Source organism: Aquila chrysaetos, chromosome 10 (genome assembly GCF_900496995.4).
Source record: "Aquila chrysaetos chrysaetos chromosome 10, bAquChr1.4, whole genome shotgun sequence".
Classification (NCBI taxonomy): Eukaryota; Metazoa; Chordata; class Aves; order Accipitriformes; family Accipitridae; genus Aquila; species Aquila chrysaetos.
This window is the reverse complement of record NC_044013.1, coordinates 13956281-13981899: the sequence shown is the minus strand read 5'-3', so window position 1 is coordinate 13981899 and position 25619 is coordinate 13956281. Positions and strand designations below refer to the sequence as shown.

At 45.2% G+C, this 25619-nt stretch overlaps 2 protein-coding genes across 2 annotated transcripts in view; one reads left to right on the top strand and one right to left on the bottom strand.

Annotated features, from left to right (window-relative positions):
• Nucleotides 1–3840: 3840 nt before the first annotated feature.
• Nucleotides 3841–13374, top strand: UTS2B (urotensin 2B). The gene is made up of 5 exons (XM_030028421.2): nucleotides 3841–4077; nucleotides 6348–6449; nucleotides 9459–9496; nucleotides 10874–10967; nucleotides 12718–13374. Exons 1-5 carry the CDS (start codon nucleotides 3954–3956, stop codon nucleotides 12741–12743), a joined length of 384 nt encoding a protein of 127 aa, XP_029884281.1. The 5' UTR covers nucleotides 3841–3953; the 3' UTR covers nucleotides 12744–13374.
• Nucleotides 13375–17511: 4137 nt separating this feature from the next.
• Nucleotides 17512–25619, bottom strand: part of OSTN (osteocrin) — a 115121-nt gene continuing 107013 nt past the window's right edge. The window contains exons 2-5 of the mRNA XM_041126990.1: nucleotides 25001–25099; nucleotides 21932–22149; nucleotides 18158–18237; nucleotides 17512–17863 (exon numbers count right to left, since the gene is read on the bottom strand). Coding sequence (XP_040982924.1) covers nucleotides 17841–17863; nucleotides 18158–18237; nucleotides 21932–22149; nucleotides 25001–25099 — 420 coding nt within the window. The 3' untranslated portion in view covers nucleotides 17512–17840. The remainder of the gene's footprint in view (nucleotides 17864–18157; nucleotides 18238–21931; nucleotides 22150–25000; nucleotides 25100–25619) is intronic.

The following is a 25619-nucleotide window of genomic DNA, read 5'->3' as shown; positions in this document are numbered from 1 at the left end:
TTTCCAAACTTTTTTGTCACCCCCCCCATCTTATTCTTAGAAATACTCTAGGCAAGAAAACAGTGATACATGAGTCTCCCCATACGCACAGCACAGTATAAAATCCTGCCTCTACCAGCTAAGACTACCTGGTTGCAGCCAAGTCCCATCCTTGGTGCAGAGGTTGCAGGACAGTTCATATGCCCTTTCTCCCAATCTTAAGTAAAGGCTGTTCCCTGACAAGGCCTCCCACAATGGGTTGTTTGCTTTGGAACCAAGCAAATTATGGTTAAGTGAAGACCATAAAACCATGGCAAAGCCCATGGATGCTGTTGAGGCTCACCTGAAATACCTGATGCATGTGATGTTTTCATGTGTTCTCAGGAAGCTCTGGAAAATAAGAGAATATCCTCTCTCACTCCAAACCCCAAATGTACAGCACACAAAGTGGTCTGCAAACCTTAGACTCCAACCTGGCTCTGGAAAGTAACCCTTTCATGTTCTCCTGCTTTCAGCAGCTCAGCACTGCCTCCTGCATCTTACAACTCACTCAAAACCCAAACTGTATTCCCCTTATCTAAGTCTTACTCTGAAACAGTAAGGGTTACTGCTTTGGGGTTAAACTAAATTAAGGTTGTTTGGGGATTGCATCTCTTCTAGAGGCAGTCCTAGCTTCATTTCAGCTAACAGCAAAGCCCAAAGCGACTTCAGAGAAACTGGGATTTTGCATAACATACATGAAAGCCTTCACCGCTCCAAGATCTACCAGTCTACCTGGCAGAGAAGAGGAGTCTACGCACAGAAAGAAGCTGAACATTTTGAGGAAGATGATGTCTGAGAGCAGCAAGGGCAGGCTGCTCCCTAGGGAACAGGAAGCCAAGCGCAGTGATGCTGGCAGCAGGACAGGGACCCATCCCAAGGTGTGCAAGCAGGGCAGGCCCCGAGACAGCAGCCAGACTCAGTCAAGAGTCCCAGTGATCAGGGAAGCCCTTGACAGCGAGGCAGATCCAGGGTCAAGCTGGAAGTCGATCCACTAGTCAGAATCAGGCCTGATGATAGCAGCCAGGGTCAAACACAGCCCAGTGAACACCAGACAGGTCCTCACTGTTGGAACATGTCCGAGGTCAAGCAGGGAAGTCAACCTGCAGGTCTGGCTCCAGATCAGTACAGGCCACAGGCAGGCTGAGCTGCAGCCCAGCATTCCTCCAACGCAGCTCAGGCAAAAACAGAAGGAGCCCAGGGCTGAGCTTAAATGGGGTTCCTCAGCCTGTGGGCAGAGATGGTGGTGGAGGCCCCAGCTGAGGCTGCTCAGGACTGTTAACACCCTCAGGGCCCTGACACATGTACTCATCTCTCTCACACTCAGAGCTGGTGCAGCTGAGTTTAGTGGCATCTGCTTGGGCCAAGTTTTCTCCATTACTGCCCTCTGGACTGGTTGGCTTTGTCCACCCTTGCCAATTTTCCAGTTTGATTGTGTTTGATTGCCTGAAGTCTGCATAGCTTTATGAAAATAGAAACTTCTACGTGAAGAGGCTTAGAGAGACTAGGACTATGGGAGGTAGAGATGGAGCTCGCATCTTCGTGTTCTCACTATCTTTGAGTTCTAGACACAAGTGCTCAGTGGATGATGTGGAAGACATTATCACTGAGTGAAGTAATAGGGAGAATATGGAGACTTACATTGTTTTCCTATTGAGAATAAAATAGGTAAGAACAATAAAATGTAATAGTATTTCCAGCACCTGGACAAATGGGCTAAAAGCAAAGGAATTTTCCAGGTAGGAGTCTTACAGAAGCCCAACAACTGCGAATCAACCATCTTGTAACTGCAACAAATGCAAAAAGTCCACTAGCATCTGGCAGCGGCTGTCAGGCATCTATCCACCCACCCACTCACCCACTCACTGAGAGCATCCAACCCTCGCAGCATCCAGTAATCTCCCTTCTAGTATGTAAATGGAGAATGGCAGTCCCTCACCTTCACCAGGGCCCTCATTTGAAAGGACTGGCACACTCTATATGTGAGTTGCTTTGGGGACTGAACCGTTGCAGTGATGCAGAACTGAAGTTTCTCCACAGTGAAAGAGGAAATCCCAGGGAATAGCTCATCTTCCTGAAAAAGCCTGCCAATAGCCCATGATGCCTTATAGCCAAGGGTAGGAAAAAATGGTCAGAGATCTGTGGATTCTGCATAAACTTATATGAGATGGGGAAATCCACCTTCTGTATCAAGGCAAAACAATTTCACAGCAGATCTCAAGTCAGACTGGTAGGGACCTGGAAAGCCATTTAATACCAAGTAAAAATGGACCTGACCTTCCCTTAAGAATATAGTTTTGAGTCAGAGCTACTCTTGTCCACCCAGGACTCCTGTGCAAGGTGGTGCTCATCAGGTTATGGCCTCTGCTTCATGGGGCTGCTCACCTCTGACCAGTTTGAAACAGGCAGCTTAGGGAGACAGAGGTGGCTGTAAAAGTGTTCCCAGTAGGACATAGGTGTCCTTCAGTCCAAACAGAACTTTGTGAAGACGGGGAGTACCTCAGCGGGTTGACCACTGGTTCACAAGACTGAGGGAAAAGATAAGTTTGGTTTATTTGTACATATTATTTCTGCAGGGAAAATTTTGGAATATTTCCTCAGTAGAGAAGTATTTCTTAATGGAAGCATCACATTCATTTTCATAGGCACTTCTTGCAAAAAATCTGAGCCTCTCCCCCCCACATTTTTTAGTAAAAAGTAAATATTAAAAGGGATATTAAAAGGCTAGTAATTCTATAGTTATCCAAGGTGCATAGCAAGTTGTAGGGAGAGCTGGGGACCAGAAGCCAAAAGCCCAAACATGGAAATTATATTGTCTTTTAGTTAAGATGAAGTGCAGGTACCATCAGATGAAGCTATGTTGGGTAATCTGGCATGATGTGGTGTCAAAGCAGCACACAAAGTGAGTCACTAGGAGTGTATGTACAAGTCAGAACTTGGCCAAAGTGTAGTAAGGATGATTCAGTTCTGCAGAAGAAGCAGAAGTGAAGAACGAAGTTTGGCGCTGTTACTATTACAATAATTTTCTTGGTAAGGTTGTAACAGAAGACTAGTAGCAGGTCCCTGATCAATAGTGATGGACAGGCAGCAAACAGAAGCCAAACCAAGCTGTAGTCATGACCTGAGAAGACATGGAATGTGTGCGATGTGCCTCAGTACTTCGCTCTCAACTAATAAAATATGGCTGTGCAGCCAGAACCAGCATCTGACCTTCCACTTCTTTTTTTCCCCAAGAAAAAACTGAAGACAGTTGCCCATCCTTGATGTATTCCATAGCTGCTGCCAAATCTGCACTCCCCCACTCAGACATAATCCCAAAATAGGGTGTGATGCCTTTCCCGTTGACAAAGGCATAAGTCACGGTGAGCAAGACACACTCAACATACTCCAATCAGTCAAATGAAAAGAGCTCTCCCCCTCTGTTTCCCACCACTTCAGCACTCATTATTTCTCACATTAATTAATATAGGCACTAGGAAGTGAGATGATAAATTACGAAAACCCATTAACCTGATTCTGTCCAAACTGATGACATACGGCAACTTGAACGTTAGACAAATCTTCCTTGCTAATGTGGGAGTCCTCATGTCTGAACATCATTAAAGCAGCAGCCCCGAAAAAATATTTTTAATGTATGTACGTATGGAATGTATATCAATGTGCGTGGACAGTGCATGCCTGTGGGAACATCAGAATTCATTAGATCAGTCTGATATGAGATGTATTGAACAGGTTCCATCTGACATCCGTTACTGGGTTGTTCTGTCCACTCCCAAAGGAGTGAATCATATTGACAGGTTGAATTATATCTCAAGAGATATTTTTCTCCCCTCCTCCAAAGGCCATTTGCAATCACAGCACATCCACTGCCTCTTAAAAGTGAGCTCATCTGGCACTGGGTTGCATTGAAGTCCTCCACCGTGCCTGAAGGAAGAATGCTTTTGGGTGGTGGGAACGTGGAGAAGATGTGGTCTGTCCAGCTGTTCCTTGGAGTGCTAACCATCTTGACCATCACTGTGTATGTCCCGTCTACACATGGAGAGCCTTTTTTACTACAAGGTAAGCTGCAAAACAGACTAGATGACACAGGTAGGTAGCTATCTTTTTGCTTTGCTTTGCTGCTTGTCATGGCCAATGCAACCCTCGCTTATCTGTGAAAGAAAATAAAATGAACCTTGAGCTATACTAAGCAATCAATTAACATGGGTGCTACCCAGAGACTTGTTCATATTGGCATGAGCTAAAGCTGTCCTGGTCTGCAGCTGGTCGTATGACACATTCTGCTAATCAGTAAAAATATCAGATCTGGTGAAATCTGGTAAGGGTAGCTCTTTCTCTCCCCAAAAGAAAATTTCCAAAGAAAAACATTAAAATATCAGAGAGTAGCAATTCCAGTATGTACCATATGAGATTTGACAGCTCATAAATGTCAGTAGTAGGGTGCTGCTGAACTTTTTTTATTCACAAAACTTCTTTTTATATGTTCTTCTCCCATAATTTAAATTAATCTTAGCTTGAATTTATTCTGCAGGGAAATGTCAATCATTAATCTTCTTTCTTAAAGACACTTAGCAGTGGAGGAAAAAAAAAGAGCAGCTAAATATAGGCTTGAAAATAACATTGCTTTTCAAATGATTTTTCCTCTTATATCACCTATTTATTTTTCTAATGACAACCAAAACATTCCTGAGGCCACTCTATCTAAATACTGCTTCTGTTTAGTTTTTACTCAAGTGTTTATAGTGGTTTTTTTCTGTAGCAAATCCCCCAAATGACTAAAAGTAGCTATTATAAAATCATAACTGTCTTTCAGACTTAGGAATGAGGTTTATAGCACTCCACGCTAACTGCAAGTTTTACACACTGTGTAGCTCTGCTAACTCCCTCGCGTTTATTTCTAGAGATCACAATCAGGACCAGCGGCTTCAGCCGCAGTGTGAGGCAGGGTTGAGTCTGGCCAAATACTTGGAGCATCGCTTTGGCCAGGGTCCCTCTGCTTCTGCAGATTTATGTGACTGGAGCTAATGGACCTGATTCCCACATACTCTTGAACGCCCTTAAGGCTCATCTGGTACAATGTTTTGTCTCACATGTATAAAAAATAATTGCATTCATCCCATCACAGCTATGTAGGGCTGATGGCTATATGAGACCATTTTCTCCTTTCTCACCTCCTTGAAAGGAGTGAGCAGAAGTCCTAAAGATCCTGGAAGAAGAGAAAATAAGACTTTCTGCATAATTTCTTAGTATTTTCCATGGATTCTGTAGGCATGTTATAGGGCTTTGTAGGGTGTGGGGCAGGGATGTTCAGACCAAAGATTTTGGGGAATGGCCATTCTTCCTGTCAAGTCCGGCATCCATTCTGTAATTCTCAAAAAAGAATGCAGCATTCAAGTTTCAGATGATTCTGGAAATCTGTTCAGCAGAGCTGGGAGGGTCTCAGAGCCTTCAGGGCTCTGATTAGCTCCATCCCACGTGTCCATTGGTTTCTGCTGAACCCTTGCCCTTCACAACCATTCATTTGAGGGCATAGCCACAACCACTAAAGCAAAACCACTGAGAAAGTTCCCTAAAGGGACCTCATCGAGAAGTCCAAATTGCTTTAGGACAGCAGCTTGGGGAGGTTTTTCCTGGAAGACAGAAAAATTCTGCATGGCCTACAGCTACTGTAAAAGGCTTCCTCAGGAATAAAGAGGCTTGCTTTAAACTCCCCCGCACTTTGGCTGTGTTCAGGAAGAATCCTTTAATACCACTGGCAAGCAGACAGAGCAGCCCCGAGGCTGAGTGAGTGCTAGAATAGACTGCGAGGCTGCAGGGCTTTTCAGCTGCGGTACCCACACGTCAGCCCTCACGAGGAGCGGGTTCCCACCTCTATCAGCCCTGGGAAAGTGGGTGGTGTGAGTGGGGGGAACACCTGCGGTTTTGAGAAGAGAATATCTCGTGGGTTGCTGTCTGGCTTTGCGGAGGCATCCGCTACATCTGCCTTGCAGAAGAGGTCGGGACTGTCTAAATCAAGGTGATGTCTCCAGCTCTCTGCAGCCAGCCATGCCGATGAGGCTGCAGTGAGACTGGCCAGCAGCCTGGAGCTAGCAGGGAGGGCTTTCCCATCCTGCACCTTTTCACTGCGCAGCCCTCACTGCCTGGACATTTTATTCTGTGCTCACACATCTTCCTCTTCCCTCAAGCTCCTTCCACCCTGCTGAAGTGCTGACAGGAGACGTTTTCCTTCCGCTTCTTAACCTTCTTAATTTTTCTTTTAATGTTGGGGGCTGGACAGTCCATCCTGTTTGTCATTAGAGATCGAGAAAGGTGTGTTTTATGTGCTGCAGAGAACCGGGTGCTTCCGGAGAGAGAAGACACAAATCACGAGGACACACTGCTGACTCTGCTTCTTAATAAGAAACTTGCATGGCGGAGACCGGAAAATATTGGTAAGTGAAGGGATGGGAGATCTCAGCTGCTTGAACCTGTGTTTGCATGAATGCAAGGAACCTGCTCCTCAGGTTCCTCAGAAATATCAACTGCTCAGAAAGTGGAAGCACCTGGTATGGTGCCTACATGTGATTAGTGTCAGATGTTCTCTGTCATGGGGCTCCTGGACCTGCTTTTCCAATGCGATGTAAAGCTGCCCCAAACCACGCACCCTAGATTCTCAGACACTCGACACGGAGCTGGTGAGGGAGCATGTACGTGTACGTAAGTTATAACAAGAAGAGATGATGCCGAGTCCCTGTGGCCCCGCTGTCCCTGAGACATTGTGTGCTATGCCTGGGGCATGGGCCAGCCTTGGGAGTCACCTCTCCACCCACACCCCATACAGCCCCATGTGCTTTTGAGAGACAGCTCAGTGTCTTGCTGGTACGCTAAAACCAGCGGCGTCTTGTGAGCACACGGGGCAGTGGGGCAGCATCAAGATTTTGCAGAGAGAATACGGCTGAGATCCCTTGGGGTCAGGTGTAGGTTGGGACGAGGGTAGTGGGACCTCCTCTCTGAGCCTAAGCCCCTGCTACTGCTGGAAGAGGTTGAGGCAACAGGGTTTTCCCACACAGCGGAGAGGCCAAAGACAGGCCACGGGGAGGCTTTTCCTGTCTGTGCTCTGTGAACAGACACCAAATTTCAAGCCACCCGCATGTGGCTAAACTCAGACCCGCTGAAGAGAAGCTTGGGCTTTCCATAACGCTGCACACAGCGATCACAAGGGCCATATAGATTACAGGGGTCAGCTATTCCCACGGCCACCGCAGCCGGGGGAGGGTTTGGGCTGTATGTGGTGGTCTCAGAGCAGGAAGCTGCCCTTCCCTGCGAAAACAGCCGAGAACGGGGCCCAGCAAAAATTCTGTTATGAAAATCCATTCGTCAAAATCACTCAGTGCTCTTCCCCAGCCCCTTGTTAATGCAGTGAGGCAGTGGTTAAACAATCCTGGGACAAACAAATAAACACAAATAAATCAAGTCCTTATACTAACAAAGGCATTCTTCTTGCAAAGGGGATGCATTCAAGAAATAACATTTTTATGATTGGTTTATGGATTATTGCACTTATTACTCCTAGAGGAAAGGCTGCATTTTATGCCAGACAATTGAATATAATGAATCTCCGAGCAGAGCACAGACAGAGGATTTACAGCAGGCAGTTTCTCAAGGCTTCATCCATAAATTAACTTACTTCCCCCTGCCTGAGATAATCTGTTCCAAATTTCGACCACTGTTCATTTTCTATTCATAGCAGTCATTGGCCAAGCTTACGGTTTGCAGAAAGTCAAGCCAAAATAGTCACTTGAAACTCTGAAAGAGGTAAAAATGTGAATAATAATAATAATAATAATAACAACAACAACAACAATAATAATAATAATATCGTAAGTGGCACTTTTGACTTGTAGATATGCAGGCCTGGCTGTCTCTACCTTGTGGATATGTAAAAACATGCTTAAGAGGAATCTGCCTGAGGTCATGGCTGGCAGTGCCAGCAAGAGAGCCCCCACGTCCTGACTCCCAGCCCATCCCCATCCACAGACCATCTCTCAAACCCAGCCCTAATGCAATGGATTTACTTAGGAACTGCTGCTTTTTCTGTTGGATGAATATCTGTCAGAAAATATTCAGGATTTTTCAACTGAATTGTTTCCTTATCGAAGGAGAAACTGAGAAGGCAGTCATCTCTTTCTTGGCACCCTCCTGCTTGGTTTCAAACATTTAAAAAAAAAGCCCAAGTCTGGCGATGTGTCTGTATGCTGAAGTCATATCTGAAATCAGGGGGAATTATGTCCTAAATCCCCTTGGAAATGCAGACCAATGCCTGTTGCCATGTTAGGAGCAGACAAAGGAGGCAGCTCCGGGGCTGGTTTTTGGCTTTCTTGTGGGGCCCAGCAGAGACATTCTTTAGCTCTTTCCTGGCTCTTCTACTTATTTTAGTGCATTTTTTCCCAAACTGGCACTTAAAACCAGCTGATCACTTTGCGTTCCCCTGCCAGGAGAACTGCTGTAGTCCAGTCACTCAGCTTTGACTGAGCTCATTCTGTCATGGTGTTTTCCATTGTTTCATCTATTTTATTAAAAAAAATTAACTGGTTTTGACATCAGTTTGAGTCTGGAATAAGACACCTCAGTCCTCAAGAGGAGTGAGATTGAAATCCCCCAATCACTTCCTTCAGCTTTCCCTACTGCTAGTCCAGGATCTTCCCAACTCAGCTGGAGGTTTTAGATCCCATTCATAGGCACCTAACTCTCCCCTTGTCCTGGATGGGATATCTCACGGCAGTTCATTCATCCATCTGCATTCATCCGACAGTCTAGTACAGTACTGCTCAGCCTTGAGATCTCTAATTCTGACCTATGAAGCTGGTCCCCAGGTCCCTGTGCTGCCCTAACATTTAGAATTGTGGAATCCATGCACTCACTGCTATGTTACTTTTCCTGTTGATCCACTCTGCCAACCCTGACGTTTGCTGACTTATAAAGCAGTTAGTTATGCTAGGCTAAATATGTGTCCTCTGACTTCTGCCTGCATGGGTGATGTGAGGATAAACAAGTCTTAAAGGAAGCAATGGGCGTTCATGTTAAAAGGCCAGTGACAGAAAAGCCAGCATTAGAGATTTACTGTTATCAGGATAAAAATTAAAAAATAGCAAAGAATTTCACCTGAGTTGGTGTCACACAGTATGTGACCTTGTTGGGCCAATTCCCCTAGAGCCTGGTGAACGATAAAGAAGCCTCCCTCATAATGGAGAATTAGGGTAAAGTCCCATAGAATTCAGCAGCAAAAGCCTGCTTTTCTGTCACTGATTCTGCTACCATAGATTTGGAGATCACTAACAGGAATTAAATGATAACTAGGTCTTTTCTTGTCAACCCGTGAAGAGGTTAAATTAAGAAACTGGTTTTGATTTGGGCTTTGGGAAGCAATGCAGATACTGATGTTACTCTCTCCCTTCTCACAGACTGGGAGCTGGCAAAGAAATTTGAAGAGCTTGAACAGGTGAGAGGAGCAAATGCACAGACACATATATGCATACTGTTGTATGAATAGCTAAACAATCGTGCATACTGTCTTTATGCCCTATTCTTCTATCTTTGCATGCTGCTACTCTTCATTCTGCTGCTATAATGTAAGCATGTATGACACAAAGAGAAAAGCAGAACCTGGGCTAAATGGCTGCACAAGCTGGAAAAGATAAAAAAAAAGAGCAAGGCTATAGACTAGTGCAATAAAAGCTGAGGCAGCTCTTGCCTCTGCCACAAGTGAAAGGCCAGCAAAGGCCAAGCCAGGAAAAAAATAAACGCCAAAGGAAATCTCCATGGAAGAAAAGGGAGGGAGAAGAGGCGGTCATGCTGCCTTCCTAGGCATTATATCAGCTGGCTGCACTAGCTAATGGGTTGAAGTTAGAGGGATAGCCACTGCACACTTAACCCAGAATGATTTTTGTCTGGGCTCTTTACTAGTAAAGGAGGCCCTACCCAGGGTCAGAGCCCTGCTGTGCTGAGCAGAGTGTGCACACACACAGATAGCAAGAGGAAGACCCATGCTACACCCAGTGCCCGGGAACAGGGAAAGGTGCAGCAACCTTGACATGCTCCCACTGTGCCCCAAACCCCTCAAGCAATGGAAGCCCTTTTTCCTCTTTCTCAGGCCAGGTCCAGTGGTACGCATGGATCCTGGAGATCCTGCTGGCTTCCACTTGGCACTTTTCACTTCAGACTGAAAAATCACAGTGTGGCATGCCAGATGGAAGGCTGCCAGCTCCTACCCTAGCCCCTCAGTCCAGTGCTGAGGGACATTAAGCTCTGGCTTCCTGGGAGCAGCGTTGCCAGAGCAGAAGTCTAGATGATGGCTGTAGATGTTCCCAGTCTACTAGAAAAGCGTAGCTACAGATGGAGGAGAAATACCATGGACTTTCCACATTATAACCAAGGGACGTTAGCAAGAACTGGGCGGGGAGGGAGGGAAGGGTCAACACAGAGCAATGGAGAAGTGATGCTCTCTGCTGCAGTGGGTGGATGCCTAGAGACCTCCTGCCCCAGCACTGACTTGACTCTCAGTGGTGCAATATCCTTCTACACAGCCTCCTCTCCACAGGGGTTTGCACCCTGGGGTGTGGGGGGGAAGAGCAGAGAGTGTCTTCACTGCTGCCACCAAACAAGCAGCTTAATGGAGGAGGACATGAAGAGGTGTGAGTGTTCCAAAGGCAGCTCCTCCTGGAACGGTCCCACTCCAGAGAAGACCCTGTCCTCCCCAGTGATGCTGTCAGCCAGGCTGCCTGTACCTCCTGCCTCTGAGCCGCCCTGCGCTTGCCAGCATGCTGTGGAGCTCCTCATGATGGGGCATTCCTTTACTGCTGTGTTTGTTTTTAAACAGCTGGAGAAGTTGAAGGATCAGCTCTCAACTGAGGAAGGGTCAGAGGTGGCCTATGCCTTGGAAAGTCTCTCAGCATCCCAGCCCAAAAAACGCGGTAGGTTTTGGGTTAGAGCCCTGCAGCCGTCCTGTCCAGCTCTCATCTCCATGGCTTCCTTTCTGCAACAAAGGCAGTGACAGTAAGCATGCCCCAAATACGCTGAAACACAGGTTGGCAGCTTTTCTAGCAGTCCTGGCCCTCTCTTGTTAATGGCTGGCTGGTTTAGCAGCTGTTGAGAAGGACTGTGTACCTAACCCTGCCTGCTGTCAGGGCAGATACCTGGGTCTGCACACCCAGGACCTCACTGGATGCAGTCAGTGTTGCAGCCCTCTTTTCACAGAGGAACATGGGGTTATATGAGCAATGAGTGCCTGTCCCAAAGGGGGTGAGTTCTGTATGAACATACCCCCACAGTGCACCCGTCGCTTTGCTCTGGGCACAAAGCTAGTGCTGAAGGCATAATGAGGCATGTGGGCTGCATGCGTTCCCCTCTGCCAAGGTCACTGCCTCCCTACAGAGAAAAAAAGAGCACTTGTTTGTGCTGCTGAAAAGCAGCTAAAATGGATGTGGAAATCAACCAAGAACGCAGGGAACTAAGATCTGATAGGCCCCCCAATTGGTCTCCAAGCTTTGTCCAGTCTGTATCCAGTGACTCAAGAGCATATTGCACCAGTGGTCCTGCAAGGCTGCCCCTGACAAGCACATGGACAATGCCCTTCACGCTGGCTTTCAGTGGATTCCTCCACAAAGCAGGGGCACCTGTAAACCAGAAGTCGCTGATGACAGATTTGGCCTCAAAACAAAAGAGCTAGTTCTGCCTTTATCCCACATGCTCTGTGCATGTGCAACCTGACAACCTGCCAGACAGCCAAGAGAAAATCCCTTTGTGCAAGGCTTGCTTAAGTACTTAGGTGATCCTTAGACAATCTGCAATTTATAAGCAACCCTGGAGGTTGTCATTAATTTGGCTAATCTAATTCATGCCCCCACCATTCTGGAAGGTTCAAATGTAGATAAAACTACTTGCCGCTGCCAGGTTTAAATCAGATTCTGCCAGAAATTAAAACAGAGAATCTTTGCCTTCATCTAAAGTCCTTCCAGTCTGGGAGGAGCTCGTGTTTCAGCATGAGCACTGCTGATTCAGTAAAAGCTTTCTCCCAAGATCCTGCTTTCAAAAACCAGGTAGAAATCTCTTCTCATACTTGAGAATAGGAGACCTACACAGGATTCAAAGAACAGGGCATGCTGGTGATACAGCTATTTTTTCCAACACCAAAATGTACATACTTCCCTAATCTAATCTCCTTAGAAGATCTCACAGAGATCAATCTTGTTTGCAGGACAGTTAGCAGCAGAGTGATAGAGTGACTGGGTTTTAAAAAAAATTGTAAGGACCAGATTCGGTGTCTCCAAGTCAGTATCCTGCTCTTCCAGTCAGCCACAGGTGAAAAACCCTGCACACGTCTCTTGAGGCAGCAAAACTGCTGGCCAGTAGACAAGAAAGAAAAAGCAGATTCCTGGTATTGCTGAAGTAGAGCAAAAGGAAAAGCGAACCCTTATAAATCAAGCAACATGGAAGCAACTTTTAGACCCCTAATTTACATTATATGCAGCTAAAAGAAACACCTTCTAGAGGTGTTATATGAAGTCAAAGCTGGTTATTGAGATGTGCCCAGAAACCACAATGCTGGCCTCACACCCTAACTCTCTTGAGACATGGGGCTTTTGAAACCCACTCCAGGGCTAGAGCAGGAAGCTGGAAAAAGTCCCTTGGATGCTAACATCCTTCTCTTGTATCTCTTCCCAGCCTGCTTTTGGAAATACTGCATCTGAAGGCTTGCCAGGACTGGAGGATGAAGATGAGCCCTTCCCCAAACTTACTTGCTGGGTATTGATGTGTTAAGAGTTTGTTCTGTTCTCTCATCGTGCTGCTAACTTGGATGCCATCCTCCATGACCGCACCACAACCAAGTCTAACAGGGACTGTGACAGGAGCTGGTAGCCCACTACCACTCTTCACTGTTCCTTCCTTCCAGGTTTAATCTACTGTCACCTTCTACTTGGAAGACGCTTCCCCACTTTCCTTGCTGTCCTGTGCGTGCCACTCACTCTGCTGCCGCTGTACACTCTTCCCCTTCTCACCAGATCCCCCGAGGCACCAAACACTCACTCAGTTCCCCTGAGCTTGGGCCTCTGCCCACATCTGCAGACGTTGCTCACGGTGGTGTCTGGGTTCCCCGTCGCCTCCTACGAGCAGGTCTGCGGTGACCGAACACCCGCTGTTGGGACAGGAAGGCAGACTGGGTGTAATGGGAAGGGCTCAGGGCTGCCTGCCTCGGCTTGCTGAGCCAGACCTGTTCCTCGCCGTGTCCTGTCAGCGTACACAGTAGGTTTGGGGGAGGAAGGGCACAGAAGTCTGGATCCTTTGGATGTCATTCCAATAAAGATTTTCTGTTGCACAGAAGCACGTGCTGTTTTCTTTCTCACCCCCTGAAGAGGCCCAAAGGGCAGCACATTTGCCTTGATGTAGGCTCTTGTTCCCTTAATGTTCATGTGAAGCTTACAATGGAAAAAAGGCTCCCATTAAACACCTAGTATAGCAACACTGGCCTGTTTTAATGTGCTTGAGGAAGAGGCCCTTCCTTTTGACCAGAATTAGGAATGAGAGTTGGGTCTTCCTCATGGGTATGTGTGAGCTGCTATCCTCATAGGACTGGACCAGACTCACTGATTTTTGCCTACTCACCCCAAAGAGATGTTTTGGCAGAGATTTTTGGCTCATCTGGCTGGTCAGTGCAGATGCTGGCTGGCTTTTTCTACTGCAGAATTATGTCTGCTCCTGTCTAAAAGGAAGAGATCACAATCCATCAGTGTTTCCTACATATATTCATCTTAGGTTGTGTTATCCACGCTTATTTGCAAAAACAAAGGACCATGTTCCCAAGGGTGCAGAATAAATCCTGATGTTACCTTTGAGGTTTCCAACAGTGTAAATAAGAGCAGAATCTGGTAGCCACTGTGAATGTGTGGACTGATTTTGACTAGAATTGAACTGTCTCTCCAGCCCAGTCGAGTCATGCTATTTAACTGTAGCTTGCATACTACATATTCTTCAAAACTTTACCTCTCCCAAAGCTGTAATTACCATGCTACATTCATTGCCTTGGGCTCTGGCAAGAGGCGAACGCTTACCACAGCAGTACCTTGTACGTACTTCATTAACAGGAGATCTATTCATCCTATTACAGGCCAAAGCCAGCATCTATGGAATAAAACCAGCTTGATTATATCAGTGAGGTCTAATGACACGCAAAATACCGTTTGCTGTTAACATTAATTCTTTGTTATTTCCTTGGTAGTGATTCAGAACACATTTCCCATTTTCTGTTGCTTTTGTGTAAGTCAAAAGCTATGTGGGAGCATACTTTCACATACCCTGACAACAGCACCAAATCCAGCAAAAAATTATAGCCTATTGCGAAGAGAAGGGTCCCTCTTTCCTTAAGAGTTTGGTGCTCCAGTTGAAAGGGAGGTGTATTACAAGAGCTGCACTGAGTGCCCCAAGCTGGTGTTCAGCTCAGATGCTTTCAGCTTGCAGGAAATCCCAGTGCAATGAAAGGCCAGAGCAGCAGGCTCCATCTGTTACCTGCTAGCTGTAGCCGTGCCTTGCCGACCCGGTCTGACAGCTCATAGGCAAGTCAGGAAAAGGAATACAGCGTCTGTGGCTATTTAACAGCTTGCTCTGATCCTACACACAGGAATTTCCTGGAGTGCAATGCACCATGCTGCTTAGCAGTGATCTGTAGCCCACATGGTGTGCTACATCCTATCAGCACAGTTACTCAAGTGCTCACGGTACCCAGACTACCCCACTATTTCCTCGCAGGCACTATATGTTGCTGTGTTAGCTGCTTCTCCTGGAGTGACGAATAAGTGTTGAATGCAATTCATTTGCTAATTCAAAGCAAAGGTGGTGATGCTCTCCCTCAACTCACCCTCAACACATCACTGGGGGGGTCCTGTCCTTTCTCCTAAACATGCAGAACAGAAACTCTTCTCTTCCTCAGGTGCCACCTCCACATCATGGCTGCTCACACCTTACCCATGCTTGGGCAGTCGCTCTTGCTAAAGTTAATGACCCACAGGCAATAATTAAAGGGATTTCCCTTAGACATTCTAGCAGACCATGTTGATTTATTAGCAGAAAATCCTCACAGGCATCTGAACGGATTTGCAAACAGGCAGCACAGGGCAAATCTAGCGTGCAACGGATGCTGCTGTATATCCTCATTTCACATTTGTTGACCTCCATGCTATGCACAATGACTGAAGCTATCCAATATTGTCTACAAAAACAAATTGTGGTGTTCAGCCCTTCAGACATCATCATATTTTAAACAGCCCCTGCCAACTTATGGATTTTAAAGAGTGCTTTTTGAGCCACAGAAGGTCTCAGTGTGCTCTGTGGTGGATGGGGAAGAGAAACAGAAAGGCTGTTGCTTTCTCCCAAGTAATCCACGCAGTGAGGTGGGAGCCAAGAGCAGGACTGAAGCTTCCAGTTCCTCGCAACACCACCACGGACACCTCTGTCCTGCTTTGCTTTCACCTCACCCTTCAGATGGAGGGCATTTCTGCACACAACTTACAGGCTTTAAAACCCCTCTTTATTTGCAAGCCCAGGCTAATACCTGCCAACTGTTAAATACTTTTATGATCCAGCAGTGATCCAGCAAAGCCTCTGTGTTAGCATTGGATTCCTCTGATCTGAGTCTCCCAAAATATATCATGCAATGACTCTGTCCATGCTGCTTTTGACAGACAGCTGTATGAGTGGTCAGGTCATCACTTCCATAATCTGCCCATGCCCCATACACATGGCTACCTTGCAAGCAGATTATCTGCAGACTGTCTGCATGAGCTCAGTGCAAGAAGATAACTGTTTACTAAACCGCAGGGTGGGCTCGGGGTAGGTGGTGGCAGTGGACTGCAGAGGACAGGGTCTGGGCTTGCCTGGGACTGCATTTGCAGACTTGCTTCTAGCACGGACAGAAAATCCCATCTCAAGTCAGCTAGTCTACATGCACCCACTCAATCCAGCTCTCAGAGCCTTCACCTGCGAGCTTAAAGGCAGAAAATGAGGAGTGGGATCAGGGTAAAAGCAGGGACCAAAAACCCACGATGACCACATATGGGCTTACAGCCCTTCTTTCTTTCTATGGCTTTCAAGAGCTTGGCCTGGAAAGCATCTGCGGTGCTTCACCTCACACACAAGTACTGACAACTCACCCACCGAAGGAGGAATGATCACCTAACTCAGCTAGAGAGTGCTCTGCTTGATGGGAAAGATGGGGGCACCTCTTGATGTGACTCACTGGTTTGTGCAGCTGCTCTCAGCAGCATTAGCCTATATTGGGGATGTCAAGAAAAGCAAAGTTTCTTGCAAACTTTCTGCAGCTGGGCCAGTCCTGGTCTCAAGGCAGGGCTGCAAGCGAGAAGGAAAATGGGAAAGGCCCCTGCTATGGCTGAGCACTGGCCCCTCTCAGATGTGAATTGGATGCTACCTGCCCTTCTGAGTGGGAGCCTCATCTCCCACCATGGCCTGATCCAGGGCAATTGCCCCAAAGTCCCCATCCTCACAATAGCTTTAACTTCGAAGACTCATTGACTTCCCAACTCCTCTCCTGTAGCTGACCCAGACGCCGACTGTATTTTTCCCCATTTTGCTAGCTAATGGCCAGGTGCTTGGTGCCTCATGTAACATTAGGAAATTAACGCTTAATTCCCATCTCCAGCCTTACTCTCTGCCTAACACAGGGGGTTTGGGAAGAATAATTTTTTTTTTCTTAGTCCTGCATAATCCCTTTCTCAATGGATCTTCCTTTGCAATGCTAAGGATGATTTATACCCAAGAAGAGCAATCCAAGGAATTTAGCTGACATGGACCAAAGCCCAAGAAGGAGCGTGTGAGGTTTGGAAAACATCAGCTAGGAATCTGAGCGTTGAGATGTCAGCAAACAGCTCTTTTCAGCTATATTTTGTAGTCTGGAAAGAAGTGAAAAGCAGGAAACAGGATTTAAGATAACCTGTTTTACTCTGAAATGAAGTGGAGAGGACATGTTTACATTTTACCAGAGTGAGAAATACTTGAACTTTTAGAGTTGGATGTCTGATTATGCCCCATGCACACATCAAGAGGCTAAAATAAGGCATATGATGCAGATGGCCTAGGAAGTAGATGACTTCATATTTGGACGCTATCCTACGTTATGCATAGGGAGGAGTGAAATGTATTCATCAGCTTAGAGGAGGAAACTAGAAGTCTTACCACATTTCAGGATCTGCCATATGATGAAAACATGTCTAAATATGGTGCAGAGATAAGAGGAAGACTACTAAAACCATCATGACAAACACTAAGGTATTGTCACAGTTCTTATTCACACTAACTCCTGGTGAAGTCAGTAGACATCTTCTCCTGAACAGCAGTTCAAATAAATTCTACGTTTGTCCCGTAACTGTTAAATCCTCCCTTCATCTACCAAACAAACACCCTCTTGAAAGAAATGTGCAAAGCAAACTGTCTGCTTTTCATGGACTGCTGTTGGCATCTCTGGAAGTTTATTTTCAATCAAAAAAAATCTAACAGTCCTTGCTAGGATAATGAACTTCTGCAAGTTTAAGAAATAAATGCCATGCAATTAAACTATATACATATTTTCTGTTCCCTCCTATCAGTGACACCGTGCACAACTGTGAGAGCATTCTGACCTGATGAATCGAATTTGTTATTATTTGTAAATGCAACATTTGTAAAATGCAATGTGAAACAGATTTTGCAGGAGGTCAATTCCTTGAGTGTTGTATCATTAGTCAATGACAAAACATGCTGTGATGCATCTTCCGTATTTCTGTAATATTTCCAATACAGCATCAATCATTCAGAACAGAAGCACCTGTAGGCAGAAAAGCAGTAAACATTACATTTTCCCATGTCAGAAATGCAAGGCTTGGACAAACACACTGTAAGGTGGTCTACAGGAGATGAAAATGTTAGGAATACTTGTTTTCTTGTAGGGGGGTACTAATTGACAGTCACAATCCACGTTATAAGAAGCCATCATCCCCCAAGCCACTCTTTCGAAGCCTACAGGCATGACTTGAGTACCTCCAAGTAACTGAGAACAGGTGGGGTTCTCCGAGCCTGCCCATGCCCAGAGTACTTTGGCTTACTTGCAGGAACTGCTAACCCTTGGTGTTGCCAAGACGGCTCACTCCAATCCGGTCAAGAGGAACTCCAAACCTTCTCTTAGGCAGCTCAACCACTTTCCTGCACAGGGAAAAAAAGCAAAGAAGGAGGGAAAGAATTGCGGAAAGACATCATAGGAATAATCAAAATGTTACTATATCTTTGATTCCTCCACACATCCCACTAACGACCTATTATTCAAACAGAACAGCTGGGCAGGAGCAGCCAAAGATGTGAGTATTTAAAAATAAGATGCTTCACTTGTCTTACAGAAGAATAGGCAGGAGTTGCATCTGTTTTACAGACTGGCTGATGCTGATCCACTATCCCTGTTTTCATTTGGCAGCAAACAAATAACTTCACAGGTTAACTGCTGTTCATAAAAGAAACAAGATACACTGCATGTATAAAGGGGAATTGTTTCATGCATAATATCACATACTTCAGGTGCCCCATTAGTCTGGATCTTTGAAATTTCCAGGGCCAACTGGGGCTAAGATAAGCAAGGAGGTAGAAAGTATTGCACAGTAACAGAGGGGACAAATCAAAGGAGCCCTAGCACTATTTTCCTATGGGGTCTCCTCCAATGCACTGTTCTCAAAATTGTATAGTAGTAACCCTTTGTTGAGATTGAAAATGGGAGGTTTTTGGTTTTGGGTTTTTTTTTCCTCCATATGGTACATTTCCTGATGATTTGATGAATGAGGCCATGAGGAAAGGGTGAAAGAAGTTCTATGCAGGAATATTTTATTACCTTTTTTCTAATATCAAAAAGTTTTCCCATCTTAATTCAGCATTTCTGAGCACTTTTTCCACCAGCAGAAGTTTTATTTTAGTTAATTGGGGAAATGGTAGAGATCTTCTGCAGCTGAGAATAACCTCAACTTTTGCCTTTGGAAATACTTGCCAGTGAAATGCAGGTCCAAGAGATGCCCTGGAAGATGAACTCTTTTCTCTATCTGTCCTTGTCAAGGAACATAAATAAAAAGAAATTTTGTTCTGTAAGTTGGCAAATGCAAAGTAACTGGCAGAAGAGCATGCTATGGTGCACTGGAGTCTAACTTCACGTGCTAGCACTGCCACACTCACTCAGTCTGGGGCTTTGGGGCTTTGCACACCCCTCCCAGGACTATCTGTCCAGTTCGTGGTCTCATCGGAGCAGTCTCCTTTCCTCACACCTCTCGGGCACGGGCTGAAGCCCAGAGGCATCATTCCAGCATCGGCAGTCCATTTCACACCACCTCTTTTCTAGCTACTTTTCAGACGAGGTCAAGAAATGGGAACTGACAGTGTACCACGTACGTAGGGAGCACCACAAATGTCACGCCGAGGCAGGCACAGAACACCACGAATGAAGGGGAGCCGTTTGTATAGCCCTCGCTGTCCCTTCCTCAAACACCCACGTATCTGCGTTGCACTAAGCCATAGGGAGAGCAAAGGGAAAGAAAGATCCTCAGTCTGTTGCCTCAAGGGCAGTGCTCTTCTCCCCCCAGGTGTGGGCACAAGCTGCTGGGGGGCAGGTGGGACACTTGGGCTGCTGGAGTCAGCCTGAGCCTGGCTGGATACAAGGAGGAATCCAGATGGGATTGGGGCGGCGGTGGTGGTGTTGCTCTGTAGTTAAACAGAGGAGGAAACGGTGAAGTCGTGCCCACGGGAGAGGCTGAGCAGGCAGCAGGCAGGCAGCAGGCATGCAGCAGGCAGGCAGGCAGCAGGCAGCGGAGCTTCCCCTCTTGTGGCCATGCCGAGCCACAACAGGACAGCCCCCGCTCCCTCCCCTGCCTCCCGCGCCGTCTCCATCTTCCAGACTGTGCATATTTCAGCACTTGCTAGGGACAAAGTGATGTTTTCTATTTAAAGCAGGCTTTTCTAAGATTCCCAGAGTCTCTTTCTCTCAATCTATCTATGGATCTTTCTACCTCTTTTGAAGACTCATGTCTTCTTGTATGCTTTTCCCATGCTTTCAGAGCTTTATAAATTGATGTCGATGAGCGAGATTAGGGTCTGGGCCCTCCTGTAACTGGTGGGTGCCAGAACAATCTGTTAAGTGGACTTATATGTGATCTGCTCTTTTCCAAAAGTTTCTGTTGTGTTGCCAGGCACTACGCACGCTGTATTAATTCAGGGGGGCTGAATCTATTTAACAGCTTTCACACTTCAAAAATCATTATCTGGTCTCTAAAGGTAACCATTTCAGCTGGTACAGGAATGAATGGGCTGCTCTCTACTGTGAGCACAACAGTGATGGGGTGCTCAGCCCTCTGTTTTACTCCTCTAAGTGCAGCAGCCTCGGCCTGTTTCCACCTAACGGCACAGCCTTACTACTGTTTCGTAGCACTCATCTGATCTGCGGTCCATGTTGATGGTAGTCTCTGACTATCAATGCAGTGATCAAGGCAGCTCAGATGGTTATAATAAATGAGTCAATCCCAAACTTAAAAGCTAATCAGCTCCCCCAAAGTGATAATCTCAACACAAAACTGCAAACTGTGCTGATGATGCTGGGAAAGGAGGAATTTTGTGCAGTGTATCACTCATTTGCATGAGCTCATTATTCAAGAGACAAGCTGTTAGAAAACTTGGACAATTTTCACCACAATTTCCTTTTTTTGTGGGTTTTTTTTTCCCTTGTACTGCACGTAGAATGAAACAAGATTTCTACCCAAAAAGCATGAGACAAATTGGGAATACCATGTACTTTTGCAAAAAAGGTATGGCAGCTTCAAAAATGACCTTGTATTTCTTCCCTTGGAAAGGCAAAACATGCTAAAAAGCAAACAAAGAATGAGCTGATTTTGATCGCTTGAAAAGATATACAGAACAGAATAGTTCTACTCAAGGTTTTAAGAATTTCGTGTTTTATCACTTTTGGCTGCAGTCAAAAAGTCCGAGTAGCAGACTGGATGGATAAATGGAAAAACAACAAGAAAATATTGCAAAACTCTGTTTGAAAAAAATACTTGTCATGTCGACTGGCTCTTGTGAATACTTTCCACTTCCAGATTAAGCTTTAAGCATGTTATTAAATACTTTGTGGCATTGGGAATTCCATCCAAAAGAAGACAGCTACCAGAAGAAGGAACAAGACAATTAAGCTCTTTCAGATATAGCTAACAGCCCCTTGAGCTTTGCCCCAAACTCACTGGCTCTCCCCAGCCATATCAAGCATCATTGCTTAGCCCTGTTATAAACATGCTTATCCTCAAATGTGTACGGTGAATGTGTTGTTGTACTGCTGTATTGATTAAGCCCTGGCTTACCATAAGTTGATTGAGGTCTTGAAGCTCATTGTACTACCTGTCTGCCCATTTTCACAATGTATTCTTCATCTTGCTATTTAAGATGTGCACACCACCATACCTTCTTTTCACCCCAGCCTCGGGAACACCTAGCCCTAGCCCTGCCCCTCTGCTTTTGAACCTCAGGCATATTTTTGCGTTAAATAATCTCATGATCAAAAAGTCAGTTTTAAACTGAATATTAGTTCACATCAGTGGAAAGAAGTGTACTAAAAAAATGCATACGCTTGAATGTTCTTTGTTAGCTGTATGGCACTGTAGGGGTAAATGCACTAGCGCACGTATTATTCATCACAGCTGAAGGATTACACACCATGCAACCAGAATGGTTTCTGAAGAGATTCTAGTACCCTGATCAGAGGCACCTCACAACTGACCAGTAAACCCACTGGTGGTTAAAGCTAACCCACCTGTATCCAGGGCACCTACCAACAGCCTTCTTCCAACTTTATCACTGGTAGGAGCACCTAAGAATTTACCTCTGTTTGCCTTTAGCATCCACAGAGGTTGAAGAAATTCTGTCAATTGGGGAGCCAAATCCTGGGAAACTTCTTTTCTTCTTGGTCTCAGTCACCTCGTTCTCCAAAGACACTAGCTCATCAAGAAGGAACAGTTTGGCTGCCAGGTTGGTAGGTGACTTCTCTTCACTGGCAATGGGATGTGCTCCCATGCCCAGAGCAGCAGAAGGCTCCAAAGGCTGCAAAAGAAAGCAGGGATATTTGCTTGCTGCTCAAGTTCCAGAAAAACCATTTCAACTAGCGTCACAGCAGCAGTCCTATAAATACATAATCACTAGGATACTGAACCTGGGACAATGTTTTAAAACAAAGTTCCTTCTGTGAAGTGTGGCCATTTTCCACCCACAGGAGTTTGCCATAAAAGGTTGGGATTTTTTTTTTTTAATAGAACTGAACTCACCTTCATTATTATCACAAGAATTATCAAAATTTTTTACTTCACAAAGCCTGTTTTTGTAGGCCAGCCCACTACCCCTATCTCAGCAGTGTGATCAGTATCACTTATAGCATGAGCTGAGTAATTTAATCCTTTTTAAAAATGCAATCACCATTACCAGACTCCAATATCCATCCTGATATTTTTCAGGAAACTGATTTTCATTTTTTAAATGAATGCTAATAAATAGTAATGAAAACTTATACAGAATTTTCCATCCAAAGCTAAAAAATTAATTAATTGTTATGCAAAAAAATATCCCAAGATAAACTTGCTCAGCACTGACATTCGAATAATTTATGCAATAACATTATGTGGGGAGGAGGAAAGGAAAGAACAGTATGTTGAATCGACACAGCATTTTGAACCTTAGTTATGACATTAGGCTTAAACAGCTTTTCAAAAATCAAACTCAACTTTGCTATCCAGAATAACTGGGAATATTGTGGTCTGTCAAGAAAGAAATGAAAGAGACCAAAGTGAAATAGCTGCTCTGCAAATAACAGAAAAATATAGGGCAGCAGCTAGTCTACGAAAGCAGGTGTTAAGCTCAAATCATTCTCTCTTCAGATGAAATGTTTGCCTTCTTGCTCCACTTGATCTTCACAGAATTAGATAAAAATATCTAACTAAAAATGTTATTATATGCCTTGAAGCAGGTTTCTGTCTATCTTTAGAAGCACACCACTATCTTTCTTATTCATACACAGTGGGTTTAGTACAAATGTAAAGGAAGCTATCACATGGATGATGTAATAAGCTTGTCTCTACTGTGGTCCACACCATAGTTGTGGCGGTGACGTTGCCCACTACTGATGGGTGGCATAACCCGTGATGGTGTGTATAAAACTGTGATCTCTACGTAAGGGAGGAGCACAACGGCCACAATGATCACACAAATGATGTAGCACTGTTAATACTTTTGTAAAGGATCTCGTACTGTCCTCTGACTTCACTTTTTATAAGCCTCAAGTGCACTGAGCAATCCTTTCTGTTCCCTTTCAGGGTTATAAAACTTTCATAGAGGTTTGCAACAAAATTATGCCTTTAAAAAAGACTGAACTCTCCCCTCTGGTTAATGGGGATAAATATCTACAATAATGCTTGAAACTAGAATGTCAAAAATAGCCTCTGCTCTTGAGTACTTTGTGCAGTCCCACTTACTTTGTCTTAAAAAGGATGTAATACAATTCTAAGAAGTAAAGAGACAGCTAAAATGATAATCAGAAGTAGACAAGAGTTTTCCTACGGTGAACCACTGAACAAAGTACAATTTCACAGCTAAGCAGAGGTAAGTGTGGGGTATAGGGGCACAGTGGAGGGTTTGTAAACTTATGAACAGCAAAGAGGTGAATAAAGACTAGTAATTTTTTCCTCAAGAAAAAAAAGCTCCTCAGTCCACCCAGTGAAGTCTCCAGATGGTAGATTTAAAGTAAATATAAGGAGCTACATTTTAAACACAGCACATAGATGAAGTGGAATGCATTACCGAAGGATGTCATGGATACCAAGATTTTAAACTGTTTCAAAGACAAATTCAGGCCCATCAGCAGCTAAAACACGCCCTGGTCCAGTGCAAATCTCTGGATCAGGAGGTCTCTGAAGATATTCTGCTCTTATATTCTTTTCACAAAAATCTATCACTGATAGAGACAGGGTACCAGGTCTCTGTGGCACCAGAACAGCAGCTGCTGCAGCACTGATGTGGGGAGTGGTTCCCCCAAGCCCTGTTTTCTATAACAAATATTATTTTGTATAATCAGGGCATGCTCATTTGAAGGCAGAGAGCAAGGTAGAAGTATCCATCAGTATTCTTCAGTATGCATCTAACTTCTAAGCTGATCTTAAAAACCTATGTAAAGACCCTACAGCCAAACAGTGCTACTTTGATTAAACTTTTAGATCCTTGACTTTTTATGGCATAAAACCATTACATAGATACCTTTCCTGACAAATATGTTTTATGTCAAGATGTCATAAAAAAAGAGAATGCGGTAGAAGTATTTTCAGGTGCAACCCCTGCATATTGTCCTGGATGAAACATAAGACAATTCTCCCATTTAATCCACTGCTTTCCTTTCCAAGCTTAGGCAAGTTACTTTGCTCCCTCCCTCTCCTAGTCTATTCTGTCTCCTTTAATTTGTAAATTTTGTGCAGGTGGTCTTCTCTCAGGGATCTCCTTATGGCCTCTGAAAGCTGCAGACTTCTCATGCTATTATTTGTCTTTAAGAAGAAGAATGAAACCTTCCCTTCAATGTTAGAGGAGTGTGCTTCACTCCCTGCCCCCCCCCTTCCCCTCTTCAGGAAGTTCTCTATCTAAAGCCACTGTACAGTGCTTTAACACACAGAAAATCCCATGGTGTTTCAGGAGAGGTTCCATGAAACTGGGTGAGTCTTCATTCTGTCTGTCCTCCCAGAGCCATGCAATTTGCATCACTCTTTTCACTAGGCTGCTCCTTTGCACTTCCAGAGTCAATATCAATTGTTCACCTTCCAACCCTGTTTGGATACTGTGGTGTCTTCCACATTCTGTGGCCAGGAACAACCTGAGGAAGAGCAGGGTTACATGACAGCCACCAGGAACATTCACCTACCTCCGGAGCTGCCTCTGCAAGGAGCACTGAGCTAGAGTGCCACTGCAGCAGGGTAATCACGAGGGCCAAATGCACCACAACAAGCTGGAACTGCAGCATCTGCAAAGGAGAACAATCTGTTAATGATTTCACAGCTGCGTTCCCAGAGAAACCTTGCTCTAAAGGTCTTAAAGGAGTGAAAGCAAAGGGAACTTCTGTTCCTGTGGCTGTTAATATGTTTTATCTTACAGTCACTGCATAAAACCCAGCGACCAGATAGTGCTAGCTGAATGCTCTTCACCTTTGGATGCAGAATCAGCTCCCTCCTCTTTGCTCCTTTACAGCCCCGCAAATCTTCTAATTTCTTTCTGCACAATAGCCCAGCAGTCCTTGCAGTGGAAGCAGTAATGAATGCAAACTTGTGTTAAAACCAGATGAACTAGACACTCACTCATAAGCAGGGACGCTTTGGCTCATAGCCACCCAGGCTGACCCTGACCTCCCCACATGCTGGATAGTGCTTAAAGCTGTTACAGGAATCACAGACCTCTCCAGCAGCATTTTGAAAGCAAGGCTGCATTTCACCGGTCCTCACCATGAGTTAATGGTAGCCACAACTTCCACCACCTTCTTGGGATCC

Coding starts and splice junctions, on each gene's coding strand:
- UTS2B (XM_030028421.2), top strand. CDS start 3,954: ATGCTTTTGGGTGGTGGGAACGTGGAGAAGATGTGGTCTGTCCAGCTG. Junction 6,450..9,458: donor GCGGAGACCGGAAAATATTG/GTAAGTGAAGGG, acceptor CCCTTCTCACAG/ACTGGGAGCTGGCAAAGAAA. Junction 10,968..12,717: donor ATCCCAGCCCAAAAAACGCG/GTAGGTTTTGGG, acceptor ATCTCTTCCCAG/CCTGCTTTTGGAAATACTGC.